The 26,901-nt window shown below is 33.5% G+C and overlaps 3 protein-coding genes across 3 annotated transcripts; 2 read left to right on the top strand and 1 right to left on the bottom strand.

Moving 5' to 3' along the window:
• Nucleotides 1-1,045: 1,045 nt before the first annotated feature.
• Nucleotides 1,046-4,376, top strand: LOC133322815 (zinc finger protein 62 homolog). The gene is made up of 3 exons (XM_061531773.1): nt 1,046-1,090; nt 2,967-3,745; nt 3,824-4,376. The coding sequence occupies exons 1-3, from the start codon at nt 1,067-1,069 to the stop codon at nt 4,374-4,376; spliced, it is 1,356 nt and encodes a 451-aa protein (XP_061387757.1). The 5' UTR covers nt 1,046-1,066.
• Nucleotides 4,377-10,576: 6,200 nt separating this feature from the next.
• On the top strand, nt 10,577-13,592 carry LOC133322793 (zinc finger protein 585A-like). Its single transcript, XM_061531753.1, has 3 exons — nt 10,577-10,915; nt 10,987-11,238; nt 12,210-13,592. Exons 1-3 carry the CDS (start codon nt 10,577-10,579, stop codon nt 13,590-13,592), a joined length of 1,974 nt encoding a protein of 657 aa, XP_061387737.1.
• Nucleotides 13,593-19,739: 6,147 nt separating this feature from the next.
• Nucleotides 19,740-24,426, bottom strand: LOC133322847 (ras-related protein Rab-35). The gene is made up of 3 exons (XM_061531804.1): nt 24,334-24,426; nt 20,137-20,436; nt 19,740-20,075 (listed from the first exon to the last, which is right to left on the bottom strand). Exons 1-3 carry the CDS (start codon nt 24,383-24,385, stop codon nt 19,825-19,827), a joined length of 603 nt encoding a protein of 200 aa, XP_061387788.1. The 5' UTR covers nt 24,386-24,426; the 3' UTR covers nt 19,740-19,824.
• Nucleotides 24,427-26,901: the final 2,475 nt, after the last annotated feature.

The following is a 26,901-nucleotide window of genomic DNA, read 5'->3' as shown; positions in this document are numbered from 1 at the left end:
ATACTCTTAAAATATTTTTGTTTTAAATTACAACTGATTACAACAATAATTTTGACGTTTATTTGTGCCAAGAGCTCGGCTGATGTGCTTACCTTTATAAAACATGACCTTTATATAAACATGACATTAGTAAACAATGTTTGTGTTTGCGACAAAAGAAAAACCAACGCCGTCATATGACTTTGTCAAAATGCTTCATCGCCATCCACAATAGTCGGCACTGTGATCTGGAGCATCATTCTGAGGAAATAACAAAAATCATAATTTTTTTCCATAAAGAAATCAAATACAACAAATAAAGCTGATATTTTGGACAGAAACAAATTTTATACGTCCCCATTTACCCATGTATATGTAAATAAACAATCTAAGCATTTTGTGCAGTATTAATAACAACTAAAAAAATGAGTATAGTAGCATATCCTCCGACAAACAATAACGAAGAAATATTTCGTCGTTGTACCAGACAATGTGGAATGGTTTTATCCACTGAAGATCAGATATATTTCGCATTGGAATGTTTGCTATGCCAAGATAAATTTCTATACTTGAATGCATTCGTAGATCATATTAAAAGGAAACATGCTTTCTTGCCAAGTGAAAATGAAATTAGGCCGGGAAAACGTCGTCATGAAGATTGTGGTGATGAGCCTAATAAATTTGTGTCTAATATTCAGCCACCAGTGCATGAATCTTCATCGGTCGTTATTAAAGAAGAAAAATACGATATGGATGATAATAATCGAGATGATAATGTATGTATAATTTACTTATTGGTTTGGTTTGAAAGAGGTTGTTGAAGATTTGTTTCTTTTTTTGTTACCTTTTACAGGAGACATGTATTAAAAATGAACCATTGCAGAACAATGATTACCCTGCTGATGGATATTACGATGGTGGATTCAAGGCGGGACAAAATGATACAAATTTTAACATGACATCTGGGAGTGCTGGTTACATGGCAGACACCAGTTATGCCGGTGAATCCAATGCTAGTTATAATGATGATTATGAAGATGATGATGATGAACCGGGTGGTGGTGATGATGATGCAAACTATGATGATATGGTTGAAGAGTCTTTATTAAATGTAAGTATGAAATGCTGCGTAAACAATCAAAATACTGAAATTTGAATTTTAATGATGGACTTTTGTAATGTATTTATATATTAAACTGTCCAGTATAACAGTAGTAATACATGTTTTACCTACACAGCTATAATTTTATGCGGATACTTCTCCCTATCCTTGAAATCTTAATGAATTTACTTTGAGGGTATATATTATTTGGACGAAGATAAGAAAGTTTATTTTCTAAATACTAATTGAGATATGATAGATTTGATCGACCTGTTCAGGAATTCTGAATTATCGTCTTAATAATTTGTTTCTTTTTTTGTGTGCTTGATTTTTTAACAGCAGAAATTAAAAGAACAATTAGATTCTAAAGGTAAACATGTTAGTTAAATATAGAATTGCAAATATATGTAATTTTTATTACTTTCTTAATAGTAACTCCTGTTCCACAAGAGATTGATATTAGTGCCGAAAACTTTACCATGATTAGTAAGTATTTCATGTGAAATTATTTTCAATAACGAACATAATGAATATCCCAAACAATAAATGTCTTGTGTTAAATTTTCATTTATCCTAATAGATATTCAAAAATTATTGATCACTATTGTACAACAAAATAAGAAAATCATTGCACAAAATGAAGACAGAAATCACAAATTATTAACTCACGTTACGAAGGAGTTTATAAATTTAAAAAATACCCTCAAACAATCTGTGACAGAAATTAAAACTATACCAAATTTAAATTCAAATATACTAACTTTAGATTTAAGATCTGTTGAGGATATTTTAAACTTTGACAAGGAGATAAAAGCAGATGAAACTAAGAAAAATAATTTGGTATGTAAAATTGAGGGATTTAGAAATAAAATCAAATGCTAATTCTGGAAATAAACTTTTCAAATTGCAGATATCACGCTTTGAAAGAGAACCTCAAGTTGATGTTAGGAAATTTGTAAACAAAAATCTTAGATTGATATTTTCTGATGACAGTCGTGCTTCAAAATTCTCATGGTCAGGTATTCATACCAATATTTCGGTTAAAGATTTCACTTTGATACAAATTCTAAAAGGTATAGTTTTTTTTTTAAACTATTACTACTGTATAATTAATATGAAATCGTTGAACAGATGTAGCTGTAGAATGTATACCACAGACAACATATTCAGAGGTGGAGATGCATATACGGAAATTTTTCAATTCAGCCAAAGATAGATTGAATAAAGGAAAGAAAAGAAAGGTTGAAGGCGATAATGATTTAGCAACAGAAACAAATTAAGTGCTAAATTTATTTCTTTTAATACATTTTGTTGTATTCAATTTTTTTGTTTTGACTTGAAATTAGTTGTACATATTTAATAAAAATAGCAATAACAAAATTAAAATTAGTAAAAAATTAATGGAAATATGTTGTATCAATTTTATAGGGCAATATGTTCAAGCATAATTTTTTAAAAAGCAATACTTTTGCCTTTTAGAATATACCTATAAGAATTGCTATTTTCGAAAATTGGGATTTGTCTGGAATATTAACCATAGTTAGATACCACCCAGAGGCATTTTTTCAACTAATAGGCGTATACATACTTTTTCTGAGACAAAAAACTATTCCAACAACAGTATTTGTCATTACATTGTTTGTGGAGACTGTGATATCAAGCAGTGGGAGTGTGGGCTCAATAGAGTGTTTAACAACCTCGTGGACAATTAAGATATTATTTCTGTCATTGTTATTTCAATATGGAGTAAGTAAGAATTCCGTCGTATGACGAGAAAGTAGACGCTTCTTTCGTGAAAGTTATGTCAGAAGCTAAAAATATATTTATATGTATCATACTTCTTATAGTCTTCTGTTTCTGATTTTTGTTTTCTTCTTTTTTCCAGAGTTCATCAATACCCGGTATTACCAATCACATAAAAGATCGTAAAATGATTATATTTCTTATTGAGGCCTTTAAACGCAACTCATTCCTCTGGGATCCAGATCATCCACAATTTCGTGATCGCATTAAACGCAATCAATTTGTCAAATGGATGAACGATGAATTTAAGAGACGTTTTAATTTAACACTGGCCCGTGATGCGGTAACACGTAAATGGGAAAATTTACGTACGGTCTACAAACGTGAATGCATTCGCATGGCTATGGAGAATACGAACATCAGTACATTGTGGTATTTCAAAGAATTGTATTTTCTAAATCATCTGTACGGGGGCAAACAAGAAAATATGGAAACGGTTTATCAGGGAGCAGCTCAACGAAAACGTTTGTTTGCCATATGGAACGATGTATCCACAAATAAAATGATTGAACTTATTAAAAAGTATCCTTGTATGTATGATCGCAACAGTCCCGATTATGGTCATAAAGAGAAGAAAGCTGAGGCATTACAGCAAATGACTGCAGAACTTGGACCAAATGTTGAAGTCTCCCCATTACAGATATCAAAACGTATTGCACAGTTGAGATATGATTATGGAAAACAAAAACAGGAGAGAATTAGATGTGAAATTACCGGAAATATGTTTACACCCAGCTATAGCTATTACGATCAAATGCTATTTATGGATGATGACATTGCACCGTTTAAGTGTGATCAATGTATTATGGTTTTGAAATCAATACCAGAACTGGAAGTTCATCAACTATCTCATAAGCAACAAAATGAACAGTATTCAAATTTGCCCATTAGCAGCGCCATGGATCAACACTCGAACAGCATGGATGATTTTAATGTTCCGTCGAATTATAATTGTCCCGTTTGCCAGTTGTCTTTCCCGGATGTGGAACAATTAAATCGTCACAAACAAATCCATCCACAATTCAGAGATGTCGTGTATCAATGCGACCTGTGCACAGCTAGTTTTCGTGACAAAAATAACTACGAGGAACACACACGAAGACATAATGATGAACTATTGTTACCTGATTTAAATCTGATTACCCCAGGCGACAGCAATGACGAAGTTATAACCGGTGATAACACATCGTATTTTTCTTCGTCGGCAGATGACTCTTCTAATTCGTCGGCGAAACACAGATGTTATTATCCTGGTTGCAATCGAGAGTTTACATCACGTTCCAATGTTATGGTACACACAAAAACTCACTACAAGGAAAGTGAATACATTTGCGACATATGCGGCAAAGTATTTCGTACTTCGAAAAATCTACAAAATCACAAACAAATACATAGTGCGGTTAAGAAATATGTATGCAAAGTATGTGGATCAGCATTCGCTCAAGCTGCAGGACTATATCTACACAAAAGACGACATAATCGCCAAGTGTAAAACTATATTTGTAGAAAAAATGTTTTGTATATTTTTATTTTTCAATTTGTAATATTACTGTTGTAATTTTCTTTATTTGCGGAAAACACTTGATTTTTAATGAATTGATATATCGTTCTCTCGAAACATAATGCTCATAATATATAATATTGGTATTGTTCTTTACATTTTTCATGAGAAGTCTTAGTTTTTAACATATTGGCATAAAAATACACGATTTATGAGAAAACATATTTTATTTTATTAAATAATTTCAAAGACATAAATTGCGTTGACAATTTAAATAACGTGTTTTATTAATACTTGTATGTAAACATATCATTTGGTTGCGTTATTTAATTGCTACCATGTAATTATTACAAAAGGATATAGTGAATATAGAATGGGATTTCTTTTGATATTAAAATAACAGAGTAATTAAAAAATAAAAATAAGGAAGGTAATGTTATGAAAAAACATTCCCAGGACGTTTATAAAGCACGGAGTGTATCCGAATACAACCCTAATGCACTACTGTCACGAAGAGTTCTATTTTAAAGTAAGTTTAGATGTACGAAATCCACTAGTTTAATATGTCAATTCTATAGCGTAACTGTCAAATAAAATAGGTTAACCCTGCAAAAAATTCGTTGTCTAAGTTTAATAGAAATACGATATTTTTATTCATATTGTCAATTTCTTAAACTCAAATTAAGTTTTGTTGCAACAATATTCGACATAAATACAACTTATCTAGTAACGACATTTGTAAGCCACATTGCCCAATATGCCTGATGAGCCGCTTAACCAACGGCGAAACGCGTCGCATAATGGTGGGAATATAGTATCTCTCTGGTTTTCCTTTTCATTGCAACATCAATCATGTAGAAATTAATAAAAAACATTTACATGAATGATCCTTCGCCCTAAAAAGGCATAAAAACTCAAAAAGTATATTTAGTTGGCTGAATTTGCAATGTGTTGTGTACTATTTAAATTTTTCAAAAAATTAATAGTCGTCATGGTCTATACATTAGTTCATCCAGAAAGGCTAGCTGATATCTACATCTTTTCTTAAAATATATTTATTTCAATAAAATAACCATAGTTAGCTTTGACAAAGGCATATATAAAATGTTCAATTTGTTTAAAAATTGTCCTAAAATACACAAAATGTTTATTAAATGTGCTGAAAAAGCAATTATTTATTAAAATAAAATAAGTGCTGTGTTTAAATTTTGTTGTGCGAGTTCAATAATCGCAAAATAAATCGAAATTTTTTCAAAGATATTTTTGCGACATCAACTTCTGACAGAAAATGTGGATGTATGTATATTTCCTGAAATTCGCCTTCTGGATTATCTGATATTTGGGCCATGATAGTTGTCAAATTCTTGATTGATTATTAATCAGCTGAAAAATAGATACTGGTCAAAAATTTCTTGTACGATTCTTCAAAAAATCAGTAACACAACGGTCAAATCTGCACTCTCAAATCACTTTTTTTATCGGACTTTTGTGTGAACGTACAATTTACAGTAACAAAATTGTACATATTTGTGCAATTTAATGAATAAACGAAAATACCTATTTTATGCAGGCTTTTAATCTAAACATATTGTTACGAATATAACTTTAGATTTAAGTTAATTTAGATTAATTCCGTTAATTTAAGAATTTGAATTGTAACGTAGATTTCTACTACGCAGTTTTTTTGAATAACTTCACAACAACAACTACTGTATAGATTTTTCTACATCCTTCCATTTCCTCTTTCATTTTCTATTTTGTTATTGTCGTATAATTCTTATTAAACGTCATCATTGATGATCGCTTAATTCATCTTTCTTTGTTACTCTCTCGCCTGTATATGTGTTGTTGTTATTGTAAGTTTGTTTACTCAAGTTTGTTGTTGTTATTGTTCACTCAGTAAGTTTGTTGTTGTTATTGTTACTCAATGTGTTTGTTGCATTGGTAGATTGTTCGTGATCTAGGTGTTACCAGATCGTCTAGAAACTTCTGTAGCGACAGGCAGGGCTCATATAAATAGAGGGAATGGAAAGGCAGTGAGTCAGTTGTGAATCAGATCGCGAATTGAAACCGTCGTGTAAAGTAAAGTGCAAAGTAAAGTTGTGTGAATAAAGTCATTGTAATAATCGTAATCTGAAAGAACCCGCGTTTTATTTGGTACGAATTGTATCGGGAAATAAAACAACGTCTACACGGGATTTAGCAAAATCCAAGAACGTAACAATTGGTGTCGGAAGTGAGATTACGATAATACTACGATGAAGTTCAAGGATCTACGAGTGGAAGACTTGAAGAAGGAGCTCAATAAATTGGAATTGTCCTCTACTGGCAACAAGGCTGAGCTACAAAAACGTCTGTTGGATGAGTTCGGGCGCCGTGGTATGAACATCGATACATATGAGTTTGACAGTAAGGATGAAGTGGATTTATCGGAAATTAGCGAATCCAACGGTGGGGAAGCCTCGTCAGTAGCTGCCAGGGGTGACGATTTAAGAGAAATGCTGGCTAAAATGTTTGAGGAAAATTACAGAAGGAGCGAGGAAAATTCGAGAAGAATGATGGATAAACTCGAGAACATTACAGAAGTTATTGGAAGGAGAGTGGAAACCGTGGAGGTCCAAATAAAAGAGTTGGATAAGAAAGTGCAGTCGGTTGACGAGAAGATTCTGTCTGTGGATGAGAAATTTCTGGTCCACGACCACAGGGTTACGAATCTGGAGAAGAAAATATCAGAACTGGAAATTAAGGGTGGTCCGGTGCGAGTTCCTGATAACACACTAAAAATCAAACCTCCTGTATTCGACGGCTCTACGTCATTCAATGTTTTCAAGTTACAGTTCGAGACAGTGGCTTCTAGAAATTCGTGGAACGACAGCGACAAAGCGGTTGCACTACTTCTGGCATTGAAGGGCAGTGCTGCTGATGTTATACAGAGTATTCCTGTCGCTTCTAGAAACAACTATGAAGATGTTATTGCTGCACTGGAACGTAAGTACGGTGGCGAACATAAACAAAACATCTACCTTATGGAATTAAGGGGAAGAGTGCAGAGGGCAAACGAGACGTTGCAAGACTTTGCAGCTGAGGTGGAACGTTTGGTGCTAATGGCGTATCCAGGAGAGAATCACCCATTGGTGGACCGTATGAAAATCGAAACCTTTGTGAATGGCATACGTGACCCTGAGATTAAATGTGCAGTATATGCGTCACCAAAAGCGTCGTTTGCCGAAACTGTGTCGTTCGCCCTTGCCCAAGAGACGGCCAGAATAATTGTTAAGCCCCAGACCCACAAGATTAGCCAACTGGAGACCGAATGTTGCGAACACAAATATCTCGTTAACTTGATCAAGGACGCCATGAGACGGGTAATAGAAGAAACAAAGTTTGTAGGGATGACTAAGCACAGGGTTAGATGCTACAACTGCGATAAAGCAGGTCATATTGCGCGCGAATGCAGAGCTAAGCGCAACCGATCCAGGTCATCGTCACCACCTCCAACGAAAGATGGTAGAAGAATGGCTCAACAGTCCACCAATGAGTCACCGTTAAACAGAATCGAGCACAGAAAAGGCGGAAAACACGGTAATGCTGATGCCCTGTCTCGTCGGCCATGCAAGGTAGAATACAGCCACTGCTCAAAGGCTGAGTGCAAAGAGAATATCGTGGATGTCCGACGATTGCAGTTTGAGTCGGGAGAAGATTGGTCGACGGAACAACGAAGAGATCCCATTCTGGGCAAAGTAATTTCGGCCATAGAAACGGGCAAGCGACCTAGTCGCAAAGAAATTACCTCCGAAAGCCCTCTTTTAAAATCCTATTGGGCCCAGTGGGACAGTCTACTTATAATAGATGGTTGTTTATATCGCAAATGGGAAAGTGAGGACGGTAAATCTCACCGGAACTTGATCGTTGTCCCAGACTCCAAAATAAGAGATGTCTTGTCGGAGTTTCACGATGGGCCAAGTGGAGGACATCTTGGCATAGCAAAGACCGCTGAAAAGGTAAAGCAGAGATTCTACTGGGTCGGCTGTCAAAAATCCATTGCCGACTGGATCGCCAATTGTGAAAGGTGCGTAAAAGCTAAAGGTCCAACACGGAAGAGTCGAGGCTACATGCAGCAGTATAATTCAGGAGCCCCTTTTGAAAGAATCGCAATGGATGTAGCTGGACCGTTCCCCACAAGCGACTCTGGGAACCGGTATGTCTTAGTGGTCATGGATTACTTCAGTAAATGGCCAGAGGTTTATGCTATCCCAAATCAAGAAGCCAGGACAATTGTGGATGTGTTCAGCAAAAATTGGATTTGTCGCTATGGTGTTCCATCTGAGGTTCATTCCGATCAAGGTAGGAATTTTGAATCAGCGATCTTCAAGGAAATGTGTGACTCCTACGGAATTAAGAAAACCAGAACGACGCCCCTACATCCACAATCAGATGGCATGGTGGAAAGATTCAATCGCACCCTTGAAGAACATCTACGGAAAGTGGTGGACAGTGGCCAACGAGACTGGGATGAGCATATTCCAAAGTTTTTATTGGCTTATAGATCGGCCATTCATGATTCCACATCCCGGACCCCAGCCAAAGTTCTGTTCGGAAATGAATTAAAGCTACCTGGCGATTTGATATTCGGCGCTACCCCAAATGACGATGTGAACCAAGATGAAGACAGCCAAAACTCTTTTAGTAAAGTCCACGATGCAGTCCGACATCGAATAAAAATGGTTAGCAACCGCATGAAGGCAAGGTACGATCGAGCGGCAAATACCGATGGGTTTCAAGAAGGGCAACTGGTACTATTGTTCAACCCACAACGAAAGAAAGGACTATGCCCCAAATTGCAAACGCACTGGGAAGGACCCTACAAGATTGTCACGAAAATAAATGACGTCGTTTATCGCATCCAGAGGAGCGACAGTCCCAGGTCGAAGATGAAAGTTGTACATTTGGAGCGGCTGACCCCCTACGGAACGGGAACTGTGCCTATTCGGGACGAACAGGCTTAAGCGGGGGGCAATGTTACGAATATAACTTTAGATTTAAGTTAATTTAGATTAATTCCGTTAATTTAAGAATTTGAATTGTAACGTAGATTTCTACTACTCAGTTTTTTTGAATAACTTCACAACAACAACTACTGTATAGATTTTTCTACATCCTTCCATTTCCTCTTTCATTTTCTATTTTGTTATTGTCGTATAATTCTTATTAAACGTCATCATTGATGATCGCTTAATTCATCTTTCTTTGTTACTCTCTCGCCTGTATATGTGTTGTTGTTATTGTAAGTTTGTTTACTCAAGTTTGTTGTTGTTATTGTTCACTCAGTAAGTTTGTTGTTGTTATTGTTACTCAATGTGTTTGTTGCATTGGTAGATTGTTCGTGATCTAGGTGTTACCAGATCGTCTAGAAACTTCTGTAGCGACAGGCAGGGCTCATATAAATAGAGGGAATGGAAAGGCAGTGAGTCAGTTGTGAATCAGATCGCGAATTGAAACCGTCGTGTAAAGTAAAGTGCAAAGTAAAGTTGTGTGAATAAAGTCATTGTAATAATCGTAATCTGAAAGAACCCGCGTTTTATTTGGTACGAATTGTATCGGGAAATAAAACAACGTCTACACGGGATTTAGCAAAATCCAAGAACGTAACAATATTATTTGGCTCTGATGACATTTACACATACTTTAATGTTAAAATGTTCAATCAAAATTCTTTTAAATTTAATAAAATGTCACATCGATTTCCAGAAAGTACACCTAAAGAAATAGTTTTAATTCTTAAAATGCCTTAATACCACATATATTTTAAAATAATATTTCTTTTCTGAATAATTATCAAATGAATGTAAATTTCCATGAGAAAAGTTCAGTGTAAATGTAACATTAGCAAACAAATAAACCCAAACAACGCCGCCGGCAAAAATCTTTTCATACGTCTTTACCAAACAAATTACGCCGCCGCCGTCAAATATAATGTCACGGCTTCTAAAAAGAAACAATACAAAGCGTAAAAAAGAAGTCAAAAGAATCAATACAAGGAAATACAATAAAACACGGCAATTAAAGAAAAAACACATAAATTGCAACAATTCTATATATGTACACTGGAAAATCTCTATAATTCCTATATTAAGAGGTTTTCCAATTATTAACACTTTACTTAAAAACTCCACAAAGTATTTCCGTAAATTATGAGTGTACTCGCATATCCACCCACAAATGATGAGGAAATATTTCGCCGTTGCACCAATCATTGTGGAATAGTCACATCCACTGAAGACCAACAATACTTTGCCCTCGAATGTACATCATGTGCGGAAAAATTTCTCTACTTTGATGCCTTCATAGAACATATTCAAACAAAACATGGCTCAGGATGTAACGATGAAGGTAGTAGGGCACGAAAACGTCGCCATGATGAAGATGAGACGAATGAAGACTTAACAGATACCCAACCACCAATACTGGAAGCTCCGGTGGTCATGATCAAAGAAGAAAAATATGATATGGATGATAGTAATGTTGCAGATGTACGTATTCTTTTTTTTGTGTTATTGTTGTTGGCTTGTATTGTTTATTTATTGCACGTAATATTTTACAGGGGGCGCATATCAGAAATGAGCCATTGATGAATAATGACAGTGACTATGCAGATGGCTTTTATAGAGGCGTTAAAAAGGAAGAACATGATCCGGATCTTAGCATTGGCGCTGCAGGAGATTCATCAAGTTATATGGCCGATACAAGTTATTTGGGTGATTCATTTGCTAGTTACAACGAGGATTATGAAGAGGACGATGAAGCCGGCGATGATGCAAATTATGATGACATGGTGGAAGAATCCTTATTAGATGTAAGTGTGTGTAGTTTTTAGGGTAGAATCGATAGGATTTAATATTCCTTTATTTTATTTATTTATATATTTCATATTTATTATTATTTATTTATATATTCCTTTAAAAAATCTTTTAAAAAAAACTTTGAAAAATGTTCTTAAACAATCCAGCTTACTGAACGGATAATTCCTAAATATGTGTTATTTCGCTCTTTAGCTTCTGATAGTCGTTAAAAAATATACTTAAAACTTCCAATTGGTGTGACCTATAATCCTACAAGACAATATCTTTAAAAATTTACTGGTATTGATAATCCTTCAAAAATTTTTCTAAAACTTAAGCTTGGCCCTTCAAAAAATGTTTTAAAAATATTTACATTTAGATATCCCATATTCCATCGCAAAATATTCTTAAAAAATCTACTCATAGAGGAGTGGTAGTTGTTAAAAAAATTATTTATATTTATTGACATTTCTTCAAAAAATTTTGTTAAAAACTCCACGCTCTAAAGGTCTGATAATCCTTCAATATATATCCTTAAAAACCTACGCTTGAAGATATATTAATTCAATACATTATTACTAAAAACGCTGATAGTCCTTCGAAAAATATTCTTAAATAAACACGGTGGTAGTCTTTCAAAAATATTCATAAACCACGCTGACAATCCTTCAAAAAATATTATTAAAAATTCACATATAGAGGTCTGATAAGTCGTCAAAAATATTCCTAGTCCCGCAAAAAATGTTAAAACACCCCGCGAGTATTTCTTAAAAACATATTTTTAAAACTACTCATAGTCATTGAAAGAATATTCTTAAAAAATCCACCCATAGATGTCTGATGGATCCTCACAAAAATATTCTTAAAAAAAACACTCTGATAACCATTCAAAAATATATGTATTTACAAAACTTAAGCTTCCATAAATAACATGTTTGTATATTGTTCAAAATAATTAAATTAGTTTCCCCTTCCATCCCTCTAGAGTTCTGCTGGTCCAGGTGTTACAAATCACATAAAAGATCGTCGAATGATACAATTTCTTATTGAAGCCTACCGCCGAAATACCTTCCTCTGGGATCATCATCATCCACAATTTCGTGATCGTGTTAAACGTAGCCAATTCCTTGAATGGATAAATGCCGAATTTCAGAGACGTTTTAATTTAGTCTTAGCCAAGGATGCTGTAACACGTAAATGGGATAATTTACGGACCGTCTACAAACGTGAATGTAATCGTATGGCATTGGAAAGAACAAATGTCAGTACTTTGTGGTATTTTAAGGAATTATTTTTTCTAAATCGTATGTATGGTGGCAATCAAAAACTGTCCGATGCCGTTATCAAGGAAACCGTTTATCGTAAACGTTTTTCGGCCCTTTGGAATGACATATCAACAAATAAATTGATAGAATTATTGAAAAATTATCCATGTTTCTATGATAAATATCATAGTGATTATCGCAGCAAGGAGAAGCGGGGGGAGGCGCTACAGAAAATGGCCAGGGATTTGGGGGCATTAATTGATGTGTCCCCAATACAGATATCGAAACGTATATCACAGCTGAGATTTGATTATTCCAAACAGAAACAGGAACGGATTATGTGTGAAATGGCAGGAAGATCATTTACACCCAATTATACCTATTATGAGTTAATGTCCTTCATGGATAGCGATATTGCACCATTTAAATGTGAACATTGTCCAATGATTTTAAATTCACCACGTGAGTTGGATACTCACTTATTGTCACATCAGCACAAATCACAATCTCCAAGTCTTGGTGGCAGTGCGAGCAGTAGTGGTTACAATGGCGTTTCAAATTATTATTGTCCGGTTTGTCAGTTATGTTTCACAGATTTGGAACAATTGAATCGTCACAAACAAAAGCATCCACAACTTAAAGAAGTAAAATATCATTGTGATCTGTGTACAGCTAGTTTCCGTGAAAAGGGAAATTACGACGAACACATGCGAAGGCATAATGATGAATTATTGCTACCGGATTTGAATCTCATAACACCAGCCGATAGTAATGATGAAATAATAACTGGCGATAATTCACCCTATCATTCGGCATCGGAAGATTCATCGAAGTCGTCGGTTAAACACAGATGCCCCTATCCAACGTGTACAAGGGAATTTACGACGCGCTCTAAAATGAATGAACATGCCAAGCTGCATTACAGTGATGAAGAATATCCCTGTGACATTTGTGGCAAAACATTTAGATCGGTGAAAAATCTACAAAATCACAAACAAATACACGATGCTGTTAAGAAATATGTATGTAAAATATGTGGTTCAGCATTTGCCCAAGCTGCTGGTTTATATTTACACAAAAGACGACACAATCGTCCAATGTAAATTTATTCAATTTTTGTGTGCGTTTTTTTTAGAAAACTTATTTAAGTTGATCTTAACGTAATCAATCAGAAAAATGAATCAATATATATGATTATTAATTGAAAGAATGCAGCGCCTTTTTTACATGATTGTCGAATTTATAGTCCGCCATTTAACAGCAAGTTCTCCGATAGTTAAATGCTTGGTAGAAACTTCATTAATTCTATAAAAGATTCTTAAGATTGTTAAGTGCTCTTCAAATGTCTGCCACTGCTCAAAACATTCATAGGTCACAGTTGTATCTGAAAACCCCAGTCCAGTGGAATTATTGCATGCATTTTTCAATTTTTGTATTATGACCATTTCTATTGTAATTGTATTTCCAGTATCCCGAAACTAATAATGATTAATTTATTGTTATTTAGTCTGCGGATGACATTTAGCAACTATATAACATCAGGTTACGCCAATAACCCATTTGGTGTTTTTTAAATATATAACCTAAAATTAATTACTTAAGTTTATTTCTACTTAACTCAGTATTACCCATTATCATAAAGATTAACTTTTAAATATTATATATTGTATTTCAATATAATTCTGCAAACATATTTATATAAAATCAACAATTATTTAAAACCGCAGCTTATTAATTTATTATTTTTTTTAATATTTTAATTATATAAGTATTGTATATATTATCACACTTTTCATTGCTTTTTTAATTTATCAGAATTGCATTTCCATAAAATATCTACGAGATTATTGTATATGTAGAGATTTAATTATACTAAGAAATTGTCTTTCAGATATATCATGCTATTCTTAGTATATATAATTATATTTTATTCAATATACACATTCTTTTTTTTAATACTAATCATGTATCTCTTTTAAAATTAAAAAAAAAACGAAACACCAAAACATTCCAATCCAATCATTGAACACTGAACAAACAAAAAAAAAACTATACTAAAGAAAAATATTTTTAATGCAAATATAAAACACACAAACACACCAATCTACTTAACTATTATATTAATAAAAACAAAAAATATTTTAAGCTGCCTCTAATGCAAGACTATGCAGATGCACGAACAAACAAGAACTATGCAAAATTATTTGCAATTATGAATAGTTTACAACTACATATATTAGCAATAACAAATAAAAAGAGAAAAACAACATAGATCAGCAATGCTTTGCAATAAGTAATCTTTAAGATCAAAATATCAACAAATCAACTTTCGAAAAAAAACAAAATTTGGTCAACAATCGTCATGTAGAAATCATATAACATTAAAATACGATTTTTTCAAATTTTCACTATTCTACTCTGCTAAGGATATTTATTTATATTACCAATTTCAATTCTTCACAATATTCTCCGCTAGAGATTTAACGATAGATTATTACTTTTTTATTGAAACAAATTCGAATGTTATATTAATTTTGTATTTTGTAACGTATGATGATTGTTGGCAATATCTCAAAAAATAATAATCTAGAGAATTAATATGTTAAGTAATAAATAGCAGCAGTGTCTTACATATGGTATTGAATAACAACAACAAACAGTTTATTGTCTTAAAACATAAATAAATATGTCATTAATAAGAGCAATGATGATTTTTGTTTGATTTAAGTGTGTCGCAATGGGGTACACACCTTGGCATCAGAGAAAGCCTTTACAATTTTTAGTATAGCTATTATTGTATAATAGGATAAAATGTTTTTGATGGAGAATATTTCTTCGCTTGATATCAATACTTTAACTTTTTATGTGAACAATTTTCTTTTGTATTTTTATTACTATAAATATTATAGATAGGGATTTTCTTTGTTCGGTGACCCATATTGAAATTTGATGGAGAATATTATGACATCAAGCCTCTAAATTGAAAATTTCTAATTTTTGAAACTAACAGCCTGTTTTTGTAAAATTGTACAAACAATTCGAATGTTTTTTATTTATGTAAAAAAATGTTTCTTGAATTGAAAACAAAAATAAATGACATATTTTTCAAAACCAAGGAGTTGTTATAAATCACTCGAAGAGAATTTTACAAAAACAGGCTGTAAACTTAAAATTGTACAAATCTAAAGTTTTTTAAGGTAAGAGAATTGAATTTGCAATTTTATTGTTATAAATATTAGTTAGGGATTTCATTTGTTTGGTGGTCCATATTGAATGAAGTTTTCTTAGAAAATTTCCCAATTTTCGGAACTAACCTTAAAATTGTACAATTAAATGCGCTTTTATGTAAGCAATTGTATTTGCAATTTTATTGTTATAAATAGAGTTGGAGATTTCATGTGTTTGATGACCCATATTGAAATTCGATGGAGAGAATTTCTTCCATTGACATGAAGCCTCTAAAATGAATTTTTGGAATGAAATTTCCTAATTTTCAGAACTAACCTTAAAATTGTTCAATTCAATTTTTTTATGCAAGCAAATTTCTTTTGATTTTTTTTTTGTTATAAATATGATAGTTAGGGATTTTCTTTGTTCGGTGACCGGTATTGAATTTTTATGGAGAATTTTTCTTCCATTGATATTAGGGCTCTAAATTGAAGTTTTGGAAGAAAATTTCCCAATTTTCGGAACTAACCTTAAAATTGTACAACTAAAATGCGTTTTTATGTAAGCAAATTCTTTTTACAATTTTATTTTAATAAATATATAGTTATAGTTAGGGATTTACTTTGTTTGGTGACCCATATTGAAATTTGATGGAAAATATTTCTTCCATTGACTCTAAAATGAAGTTTTGAAATAAAATTTTAATTTTTGGAACAAACCTTAAAATTGTTTAATTAAATTTTATTTTTATGCTAACAAATTTCTTTTGCATTTTCATTGTTAAAAATAATATAGTTAGGGATATTCTTGGTTCGGTGACCGGTATTGAGTTTTGATGGAGAATATTTCTTCCTCTAAAACGGATTTTTGTAGAAAATTTCCTAATTTTTGGAACTAACCTTAAAATGGTACAATTAAAATGCGTTTTTATGTAAGCAAATTGTATTTGCAATTTTATTGTATTAAATATTAGAGTTAGGGATTTTATTTGTTCGGTGACCGGTATTGAAATTTGATGGAGAATATTTCTTCCATTGACATCAAGTCCAAAATAACGTTTTGGAAGAAATTTTCCTATTTTTTTTGGAATTAACCTTAAAATTTTTCAATTAAAATGTAAGCAAATTGCCTTTGCAATTTCATTGCTATAAATATGATAGTTAGGGATTTTCTTTGTTCGGTGACCGGTATCAAGTCTTTAAATTGAAAATTTCTAATTTTTGAAACTAACCTTAAAATTGTACAATTAATTTTTTTAAGTAAGCAAATAATTTTTACATTTTTATTGCTATAAATATTTTAGTTAGGGATTTCCTTTGTTTGGTGACCCATATTGAAATTTGATGGTGAGTTTTTTTCTATTGATATTAGAGCTCTAAATTGAAGTTTTGGAAGAAAATTTCCTAATTTTTAATTGTACAATGAAAATGTTGTTTAGAGTTAGGAATTTCCTTTGTTTTGTGATCCTAAAGTTATGGATAATAGAAAAAGGGATTTCCATTGTTTGGCAACCCTTTTTGAAATTTTATGAAGAATATCTCTTCCATTGACATCGGACACCTAAAATGTAAAATTGGAGTAATAATTGTTTGAAACAAAGCGTGGACAACGTTTACTTTCAATAAAAAATATTGATTTTTTATAGGAAAAGTTTCCGCATCATCTTTTCTCTCGTTGTGGTAATCTGAAATCTTCAGCCTTACTCTGGACATCAATTCTCCGTTATTCTGAACCAGAACTCGCAGCGATATTTTTTAAGTATTAAATATTTTTATGAAAAAGATCTACAAATGACGATTTTGAATATTGGAATTGGTGTTGAGAGTTGTTCTCTCTCTCATTGGTAAATTGAGAGTAATTAGAGTTGCGCTATTTTTAATTTTGTAAGAAGCGTACTTTTTGTTCACAAATGGTACGAATTGACATAAACGTAGCAAAACAAAAAATAGATTTTTTTATTATTCGTGAATACATTTACGCTTAAATTATAACATATATTATTTATGCAAATAACTGGTATAAATATTGGCCAATATTTCTCGATAATTATGATTTATTATCATTTGAAGTAAAATTTTAGGTACCTTTTCGTACTTTTTTTGTTCCTACCTGTGGCAATGTTTTCCAACTCTACCAATGAGAGAGAGAGAGAGAGTGTAAAACCCCGCTTATTCTGGATGTCAATTCCAATTTACTCGCTCTTCCCCTTCGACTTATTATGAAGAACATTTCACAGTGACTTTTTTCGCTCTCGTTTTCGCCTTATTCTGAATAAAGTTCGAAAGTGAAAAAATCCGCCTTGGTGGAAAAATTCTGGATAACAGGGAGTGGGAGAACGTAGATAATGACATTTTGTGCGAAATTTTTCGCTAAAGGGCGCTGATTACAAAAATATAAGTTTTAAATATTTTTTATGAAAAATATCTACACAATACGTATCTTATGACGATTTTGAATATTATAAATAGTTATGTGTATATTTTTAACTGAAAAACCACAAATATTAGGTTGAGGAAAAAGAAATCCATTATTTTTTCCGCAGTTGGCTGTACTGATAGATTTTTCGTAAAGTATCGATCAATTTCAGATTTATGCTCGTTGGAAGGGTGACATTTCGCAGTAAAAAAATATTTTGCTGTTTATTGTTTGTGAGTTAAAGGGTGTTAAAAATAGAAGTGAAGAAAGAGAAACTATGAATGCTGTTTTTATTCCGATACTGTAACAGCCAATTATGTACAATTTTGGTTTCCTAGATTCCCTTCAGGAGTTTTTGATGTTAATGATGCACCTCGCACAGGTGCAAAACCTCAACAAGTTTTATAAAACTAAATCGGCTCCGAATATTGGAGTGTCTTCTGGTTGACCCTCCTAAAGGGTCAACATTTTGAAACGTATTAGTATCCAATTTGATCCATATTAACATTAATAATGGAGCATAGATGTGATGCAAACAATGATTTTAATTAGACCATTCCTTTTGCTGCTTTACCCGCAAATGTTACAATTTTAGCGACTGTTACTTTCTGGTTTCTTTACTTTAGAACCATATCCCCAAAAAATTAATAAACAACAATTAAAATATATAATTTAAAATTTTTATACTTTATTTTTTATTATTTTATGTGGGAAGGGGACTTTTTATCGTTTTATAAATCGATCAGATCATATAAATATTGTTTTTATATATTATATAATTTTTGAAATAAAATGTTTGTGTTTTCATTTTTTTAATTTTAGCCATTTAATATAATTGCTAACACACGACTCAATCTAAATAATATATATGCATGTGTGTATATTTAAAAATAATAGTGGGAGTGTTTTTCTTGTTGTTGTTGGTAAGACAATATATTTCACTTACATTATTACATTATTTGGTTGTTTGAAACGAAACAAAAGGAGGTGGGGAAGGAAAGAAAACTCTAAAGAAAAACAAAAGATGAATGAATATATGTCGAACATTTCAAAATGTAATTTACAAGAATTTTAAAAGTTTGAATCTTCAAATTAAATTACATTTAGAAAGGCTGTTGCAGACTGCATTAGAAAATGATATAACTCAATGCTATAAACAAACAAAAACAAAATAATTGAAGCAAAGAAAAAAAATTAGAAATGAAACAAATCTAACATAGATTAGGAGGACCAATGGCCAATCAAAAGGAAATGTCTTTCAATCCAGTTCCAATCCAGCTATGACTGCAAAAAAAAAAAAAAACAAAAGTTTTTTTTCTTTTCAACACTGACGACATTGAATGCGCGCACTATAATATCAATTAAAAAACCACATTCTGTTTTTTTTAACTCTAAATTGTATGTATATTCGATTATTACATGCACCAGCAGTTGGGAGTTTTGAGGTGTTTCTTACACGTTACATAACTATTATTACGAATTTCGTTTTCTGTTTTGTTTTCTTGTTTCTGCCTTATAAAAATTGTTTATCATATTTTTTTATACAAAATAATCCTTTATACATGCTTCTTCTTATTCTTAGATTTATTTATAATTCCCAAAATTATGTTCTTGTTTTCGCTGCATCTCTCTGACATAGATGTTCGTTCATGTTGATATTTGAAAATAGAATGAAAGCGACAACGGCAACGGCGGTAGTGGTGTTGTTGGTGGTTGTGGTGGTCTAAATTGGAATAAAACTGTCTTCCGTTTTCAACTACAACATCTACTCTTTTTCGGTTTGCCCGACTTCTTTAAATTGATGATATCTTTTTGCTGTTCATTTTGTGCGGTGCGCAACTTGTGCTGAAGAACTTGTCGCGTTATTGAAAGGAACATTTCCTCAACTTTGATATTGTCTTTGGCGGATGTTTCAAATAGTTCAATATCCATTTGTTGTGCAAATCGTTGCGCATCTTCGGTTATGACAACCTTTCGTTCGGGATCGTCGTTCTTATTGCCAACTGAAATGAGAATAGAGCTTTTAAGTATATCTCCGATTTTTTAATTGCATCACATACATACCTAATACTTTGTTTACTACATCACAATTATTTTGAATTTCATCCAACCATCGGCGTACATTCGCAAATGATTCACCATTTGTTACATCGTATACAACAATAACGCCATGCGTTCCACGATAATAGGTGCTAGTAATTGTTCGAAATCGCTCCTGCCCGGCTGTGTCCCATATTTGCAATTTAACACGTTTGCCATCGATAACCACTGTGCGAATTTTAAAGTCCACACCAATTGTTGTTATATAACTACCCGAAAATGTGTCATCTGAAAATCGTATCAGCAGTGACGATTTTCCAACGCCTTTTAAAGGAGAAAAAGACAAAATTTATTAAAAAAATAAGTATTGAAATATTCCCAAAAAATATTTAGAAATTAACGTAAATCTAACTATCGCCGTTGGCCAATTTTGTATATCTTACTCGATTACCTGATAAAATTGTAATGTTCGACATATCTCGGTTTTTGAAAATATGTCCGCGAATGACTAACAGAACAATGCAAATAATTTATTTATGAATTTTGAAAATATATTTTTACAAAAATTCTTCAACCGAAGAGGTTGTAATTTGGCAGTTTGGATTCTTGAAGGATGAAAAGCATTTTCGCAGAATATTTTTTAATATAATATTTGCCATATTTTCCTCCTGTAAATTTGAAATATATTTTCAGAACATTTTCAGTATAGGTTCCTGATTTGATATAGCTCCCTATTAACGCCTTGCACATTTCGGGGGGTTTTTTTTAAGGGTTTTAACCGTATCATCCAACCGAGGGGAGTAGCTATAATTTGGCATTTCGGGTTCTTGATGGGTAAAAAACTTAGACTTTAGGCATTTTTAATACACTTCCGATATTTGATATTTTTTAACGTTTCAAGATATTGCTTTCAATCCTAGTAGATCACTCCTTCGTAGAGAACACATGAGCATCAAAATTCGCATTATGATGGGATTTGAGAAGAGATTGGAAATCCTGTAAATCTATTTCTTCACCCAGATGTGGTCACAGGAGACCTTCCTCTAAACCCCTTAGAGTGAAATAGGGAGTTCCCCAAGGTGGGGTCATATCTCCGGAACTTTTTAACCTCTACCTTTCTGAAATTCCACAACCACCGGACGGCATAGATATATGTAAGCGGATGATTGTACGATCATGGCGTCGGGCTCTATTATCGATGACATCTGTGAAAGGTTAAACGTCTACATAGCTGATTTATAACAGTTCTTCCATCTGAGGAATATGAAGATATCCGCCGCCAAATCCACATCCACTCTGCTCATCACATGGACGGCTGAAATGATGCTCTGAACATCATGGTCGATGGTGCAATAATTCCGACCACAAACTACCCCAAAATTTTGGGTGTAACGTTCGATAGCTTATTTAAATCGTCCTGAGAACTGCGACACGGTGCCTCCTTATGACGCCAGTGGACCATTTACATGAGGATACATCGTCACAACAGGATGTTGTCGATGCAGTAACTGCATTTATTTCACTATGGTTTTACTTTATTAGATTCTAAGTTCATTTCATTTGGGCTGCGCACATAAAGTTTGCAAATAAAACACACACAATGTGTGAAATCTAAACTATTAAGGTCAGTAATTACCGAGCAAAAGATAGTATCTCTTAGAAGAGATTATCTTATGTTGTTGTTGTTCAACAATAAACACTGTGTGACGACGAACACAAGTGTACAAAGAAGAACTATAGCAACAGAATTATGCTGTATATTTGCTGATTAGTCACGACACACACGTACGCCATTCACTGCATTACAAACTGACATATAGAGGAATAGGAATTATGCAGCAACAGGAATGATTACATACACTCATATAGCTCTGAGATGCTATATAAAAAATGAAGATGGATGTAATGCAAAAACAAACAAATAAACAATACCACAGCCATAATCTGGCAAAAGGCAAAAATAAGCAAAATAATAAATTGAATTATAGTGAAGCCGAATAGTATATACCCTATAGTATGACTAGACATAGTCTTGCATACCAAATCTATGAAAAGATGTAAATATAGACTGTCCTTTGCAATGGCGGGATGGCTATAATGGGTAATACTCTGTTTTGATGTAGCATGTTTTATTTTAGGTTATATATGTTGTATCAATAATGAAGTGAGTGGATTCGCAATTGAATAGGTTTACTGTCAGGTGGACCATTACCACATGCCGGACAACATTTACAATCTTTTCAATCTTTGTTGACAAGCCTGTTGAACTAGAGGTTAACTTTTGTTCCTCCCGGCTTCTTTTTCCAGATCATAAGGATTCTTTCAGAAGTGCCTAATGGCTCGGATGGCTGATATAACATCCAAGCAGTTATTGCATCGGCAACATCTTGTTGTGTAGACGCACTGGAAGGCATTTTGGAGTCATTAGGAGACATCAGTAGTCCCTCCACATATGATTGGACCTTATTTTTCCGAAAATGGGAGAACTGCAGAATTGCTGGGTATGGTTGTAAATGTGCACATTATATTCCCAAATTAAATTATTTTTAATTCTAACAAGAGAAAATGTGTGTTAGTGTTGGGACAGATTTATACCTTCACGCTTTGATTGGCGGAGGATGTGGTTTTCGGAGTAACACATTCCATTCCTCACATTCGGACTTGATCTCGACTTCAAGACTAGACAAATATAATAGGTTGTGCAAAGCTTGGTTCAAATCAGACATTCCATTCGCCTGATATTGGATTTATAAATATGGACAATTTTGACCATTTGTGGAGGAGGTATCAGAAGGAGTGGACCAATGGGTGCTACCTCTAGACTAGATAATGATAAAAGGTTTGCGATGTTTGGTTCAAATCGGACATTCCATTCGCCTGATATTGGATTTTTAAATATTGAGCATTTTGACCATTTGTGGGGGAGATACCAAAAAGAGTGGACCAATGGATGCTACCTCTGGACTAGATAAAGATAAAAGGTTTGCAGAGTTTGTTTCAAATCGGACATTCCATTCGCCTGATGTTGGATTTAACCATTTGTGGGGGAGGAAAGAGTGGAACAAGGGCTCCCATATTCGGATCTGATCTAGGCAAGGTAAAGATAACAGGCTGTGCAAAATTTGGTTCAAATCGAAAATTCCATTGGCCTGATATTGGATTTACAAATATTAAACATTTTGACGATTTGTGGGAGAGGTACCACAAGGAGAAAATCATTGGGTCCCATCTTTGGACTTGATCTAGGCTTGATAAAGATAATTGATTGTACAAAGTTTGGTTCAAATCGGCTGGTCTGTTTGCATGACATTACAACAATAATTTTTTGCGCAATTTTGACCATTTTGTGGGAGTGGCACCAGAAGAAGTGATATCGGTGCACTCCCCATCTTCGAACTTGAACTATGTTTAGAAGAAATATTAAGATGTGCAAAGTTTGGATGAAATACATTATTCCCTTCGCACCAGCTGGCCAGACAGACGGACACAAATTTGTAAATCGACTCCAAATTTTCTGAATCGGATTTGGTATAAAAAAACATGGGGTCTGAAACCAATATTTCAATGAGGCACATTTTTACCGTAGCAGAGAGTATATATCCTCATTAGCCATAAGGCTGAGGGTATAAAAAGTACTGTAAATTGTTATTGTAATTGATGTGCATTGTCTATTGTGAGGAAATTGCAGATGAATCTGACACGACCCGGACAAACAATAATGCATAGCTAGTTGGTGTGGTGACAGATCCGAGTGAGACTCGAGCCATGGAAATGTTGAAGTGCAGTTGACTTGCATCTATGTGAAGATATGGAAGCAACTGGATATTTACTTTGCAGAATCCTATGAGAAATAATATCCAATCCTTTTTATTCTCTGATATGTTTTATGTTGCTAAGTCATCATATTTAAACTTTTACTCATTTGTATATCTCATATTATCACAGCTAATAGCCCTTTCGCTGCGAATTGTAGTACTGAATTGAATTCGTTTTGATTACAGAAATTTGTGCCACGGTTGCATACAATATATAACACAGAATATATGCCTTCTCTTGTAGTAGTGGCTAACAAAAAGATTTAAAAATTTGCACAAAATTAGGACAACTGGGCGAACAAAACATCTCAGCACTAATACATACATATAAAGAAATATATACATATATAAATATCAAAAGATGTATTTATACAAAAATAAACAAAGAATTCGAATGTAAACTTACCACTATCGCCAATAATTAAAAGTTTGAATAAGTGATCAAAACCACGAGACATTTTTGTAACAGTCAATAAATGACGACTATGATGGTGATGGTGGTTGGATAGTTGGTTGGTTGGCGTATATCTGTATGTGTGTTTGGTTTTTGTTATGAGACAGTTAAGATTGCTGCTGCTGCTGGTGGTGGGTGGAGGATAAGTTCTTGCTGTTATATTTTCTTTTTGTTCTTACACTTTGACTGGAATTATGATGAGTGTCTGAGAAAACAACTGTAATCAAATGGTAGGTAATAATTTTATGCTTATTAATAACCAATGAGAATCGGGAAGACTACAGAATGATGAGCATGCGGTATCTTTGTTTACGTCGCTGTAATTCATTAAATGCCTTCAGTTAATGTTAATCAACGTATTAACATACAAATGCATTCAAATTGTTTATCAACAAAATATTCCTTTCCCGCATGTGCAACCAGAGTAAATGAATGTAGACTTTGTAATTAGTTAGAGAGGGCGGACGGCGGGTAGATTAGACGTGTATACGACGTACAAATGCTTCCGTTTCGTTCTTTGATATTTTTGTTTCTCTTTATTTTGGAGGGGATTTGATTTGGGGTCGTATTTTTGTGACTTTTGAATTGATAAGAAATTCACTTGTTCATATCTTATTGTGTTCTTGTTGTTGTTGGTTTTTTCTCGCTTTTCTCTTTCCACTCTGTTATGTTCGAGTTGATTCTCAAAGTGGTCAGGGATTTAGGGCGTTAGACAGCCGGCAATATGTTGCGTGAAGCAAAAGCTGTTTTTTATCGTTCTTATGATATGCCAAATACTTTAGATAACATCAATGGAAAAGAGATACGGGGGGAAGACGACGATTTGATGATGTAAAATTGTGTGCCTCCAAAACAAACTTAGTTAGCAGTCTCTGTTCACTTGTGCCATTTTAATGCAGCTTGCAAAATGTGTTTACCCAATCACAATTGGAACATTTAAACGCAGTTCCTAGGCTGATTCTTTGAATTCCTCCAACTCCTTGTCGCACTGATTCCCACAAAACCTTTGTCCAATACGACGACGTACACACACTCAGATATATCGCTTATTGACTTGATGGCTGGCTGGCTGCTGCTGTTTCGTGTTTGCTGGTTATGATGTTCTGTTGTTGTTGCTGCTTTTTTGTATGAATTTACTACTCCCTCTTCTTTCGTTTTTTTTTTGCAAATCGCTTCCTTTTCACTTTCACACTCAAAATCGTATCGGTTTTATTTGATGAATTACCGTGAATTTTCGTTTGTTCTCCAATGACAGATGAAATACTGCTATTCAATGACAATTGTTCGTTAAATGTTATTAATTTTAGTTATTTTACATAGAATTATTAAACATTTTTTATAATCTCCCCTTCAAATGCGTCATATTTGTCTACGGCAATAAAGAACCGAGCCATGCCAATGTTATCACTGACGCCGTCAGTGGGAATTGTGCATTGCCTACTATTTGATAGCTAGACGGCGTCATAATTTTAAAAATTCGAACAGTAGCACTGACAGTTAAACAATGTTCACATAGACAAACAATATACGAGTTTCATAACAAGAAACATAATAGCGCATTTACATACATTAGAAAACCAGGATTTAGGCAAGATTTTGAGTCATTTACCATAAATAATAAATTATTCCAGCGTCATTTATTTTAAACAACGCACGAAAACACTATACTATGCAAAATTACAACTGTTATCATTAAATGAGTCGCTCAGCAGAGAATTCATTAAAAATCGAATTGATTAAAAGAAAGAAAAATAAACGTATTTGAGGTCATAAAGCACAAATGTAAAACTGTATCAAATAAACATTTTCTTCTTTTTGCAAACAAGCGTGGGTATTTATATGTAAATAAATACCAGCTGACAGTCCTTTGAAATGGTCTTAAAGACGGTGTAAAGAACCTTAATTTATTTTCAGGATTTCAAAAATCCACAGCATATTAATGAGCGTATGGAAATGTTCATGGTAGAATTATTACAAGGTAGGGCACAGCTACCAACTGATTACAATTTTTTCTCAAGGTGGCTTGTTCCATCAAATCAAAATACATATTTTGTGTATGTGTGTGTAATGTTTTAAATACAATGTCAAACAAAATCCAAAATAAATTGCATGGTATAGTAATAAAAGTGGGTCTGGCAGTAAACGGCGAGAAGACCAAGCTGATGGTATCAACGCGCAAGACGTCCAGTAGACTCGGACCAACTGTGGAACTTGAGAACTACAGCTTCGAGGTAGTTAAAGACTTTATATACCTTGGTACCGCCATAAATAAACCGAATAATATCAGTTTTGAAATTCGGAGAAGGATTGTGATGGCCAACAGATGCTACTATGGTCTAAGTAAGCAGTTTAGAAACAAGGCCACCTCTCGCCAGACCAAACTCACACTTTACAGGACGCTGATACTACCCGTGCTATTATATGGATCAGAAGCATGGGTACTTGCGCAAGCAGATGAGGCAGCGCTTGGGGTGTTTGAGAGAAAAATTCTCCGAAAGATCTACGGGCCGATCTGCGTCG

Source organism: Musca vetustissima, unplaced genomic scaffold (assembly GCF_032173495.1).
Source record: "Musca vetustissima isolate MV318-11 ecotype Yass unplaced genomic scaffold, APGP_CSIRO_Mvet_v1 utg6972, whole genome shotgun sequence".
Classification (NCBI taxonomy): domain Eukaryota; kingdom Metazoa; phylum Arthropoda; class Insecta; order Diptera; family Muscidae; genus Musca; species Musca vetustissima.
Note: the sequence above shows the minus strand (reverse complement) of the source record. Positions and strands in the feature narration are given on the sequence as shown.

Excerpts from the sequence above, each read along its gene's own strand:
- LOC133322847 (XM_061531804.1), bottom strand. The coding sequence starts at position 24,385 with ATGTCTCGTGGTTTTGATCACTTATTCAAACTTTTAATTATTGGCGAT. Across the intron at positions 20,437-24,333 it reads TTTAATTATTGGCGATAGTG|GCGTTGGAAAATCGTCACTG; the intron begins GTAAGTTTACAT and ends CTCCTTTAAAAG. Across the intron at positions 20,076-20,136 it reads TGTAGTAAACAAAGTATTAG|TTGGCAATAAGAACGACGAT; the intron begins GTATGTATGTGA and ends TTCTCATTTCAG.
- LOC133322815 (XM_061531773.1), top strand. The coding sequence starts at position 1,067 with ATGGTTGAAGAGTCTTTATTAAAT. Across the intron at positions 1,091-2,966 it reads TTGAAGAGTCTTTATTAAAT|AGTTCATCAATACCCGGTAT; the intron begins GTAAGTATGAAA and ends TCTTTTTTCCAG. Across the intron at positions 3,746-3,823 it reads CAACTATCTCATAAGCAACA|GTCGAATTATAATTGTCCCG; the intron begins AAATGAACAGTA and ends TTTTAATGTTCC.
- LOC133322793 (XM_061531753.1), top strand. The coding sequence starts at position 10,577 with ATGAGTGTACTCGCATATCCACCCACAAATGATGAGGAAATATTTCGC. Across the intron at positions 10,916-10,986 it reads ATGATAGTAATGTTGCAGAT|GGGGCGCATATCAGAAATGA; the intron begins GTACGTATTCTT and ends AATATTTTACAG. Across the intron at positions 11,239-12,209 it reads TGGAAGAATCCTTATTAGAT|AGTTCTGCTGGTCCAGGTGT; the intron begins GTAAGTGTGTGT and ends CCATCCCTCTAG.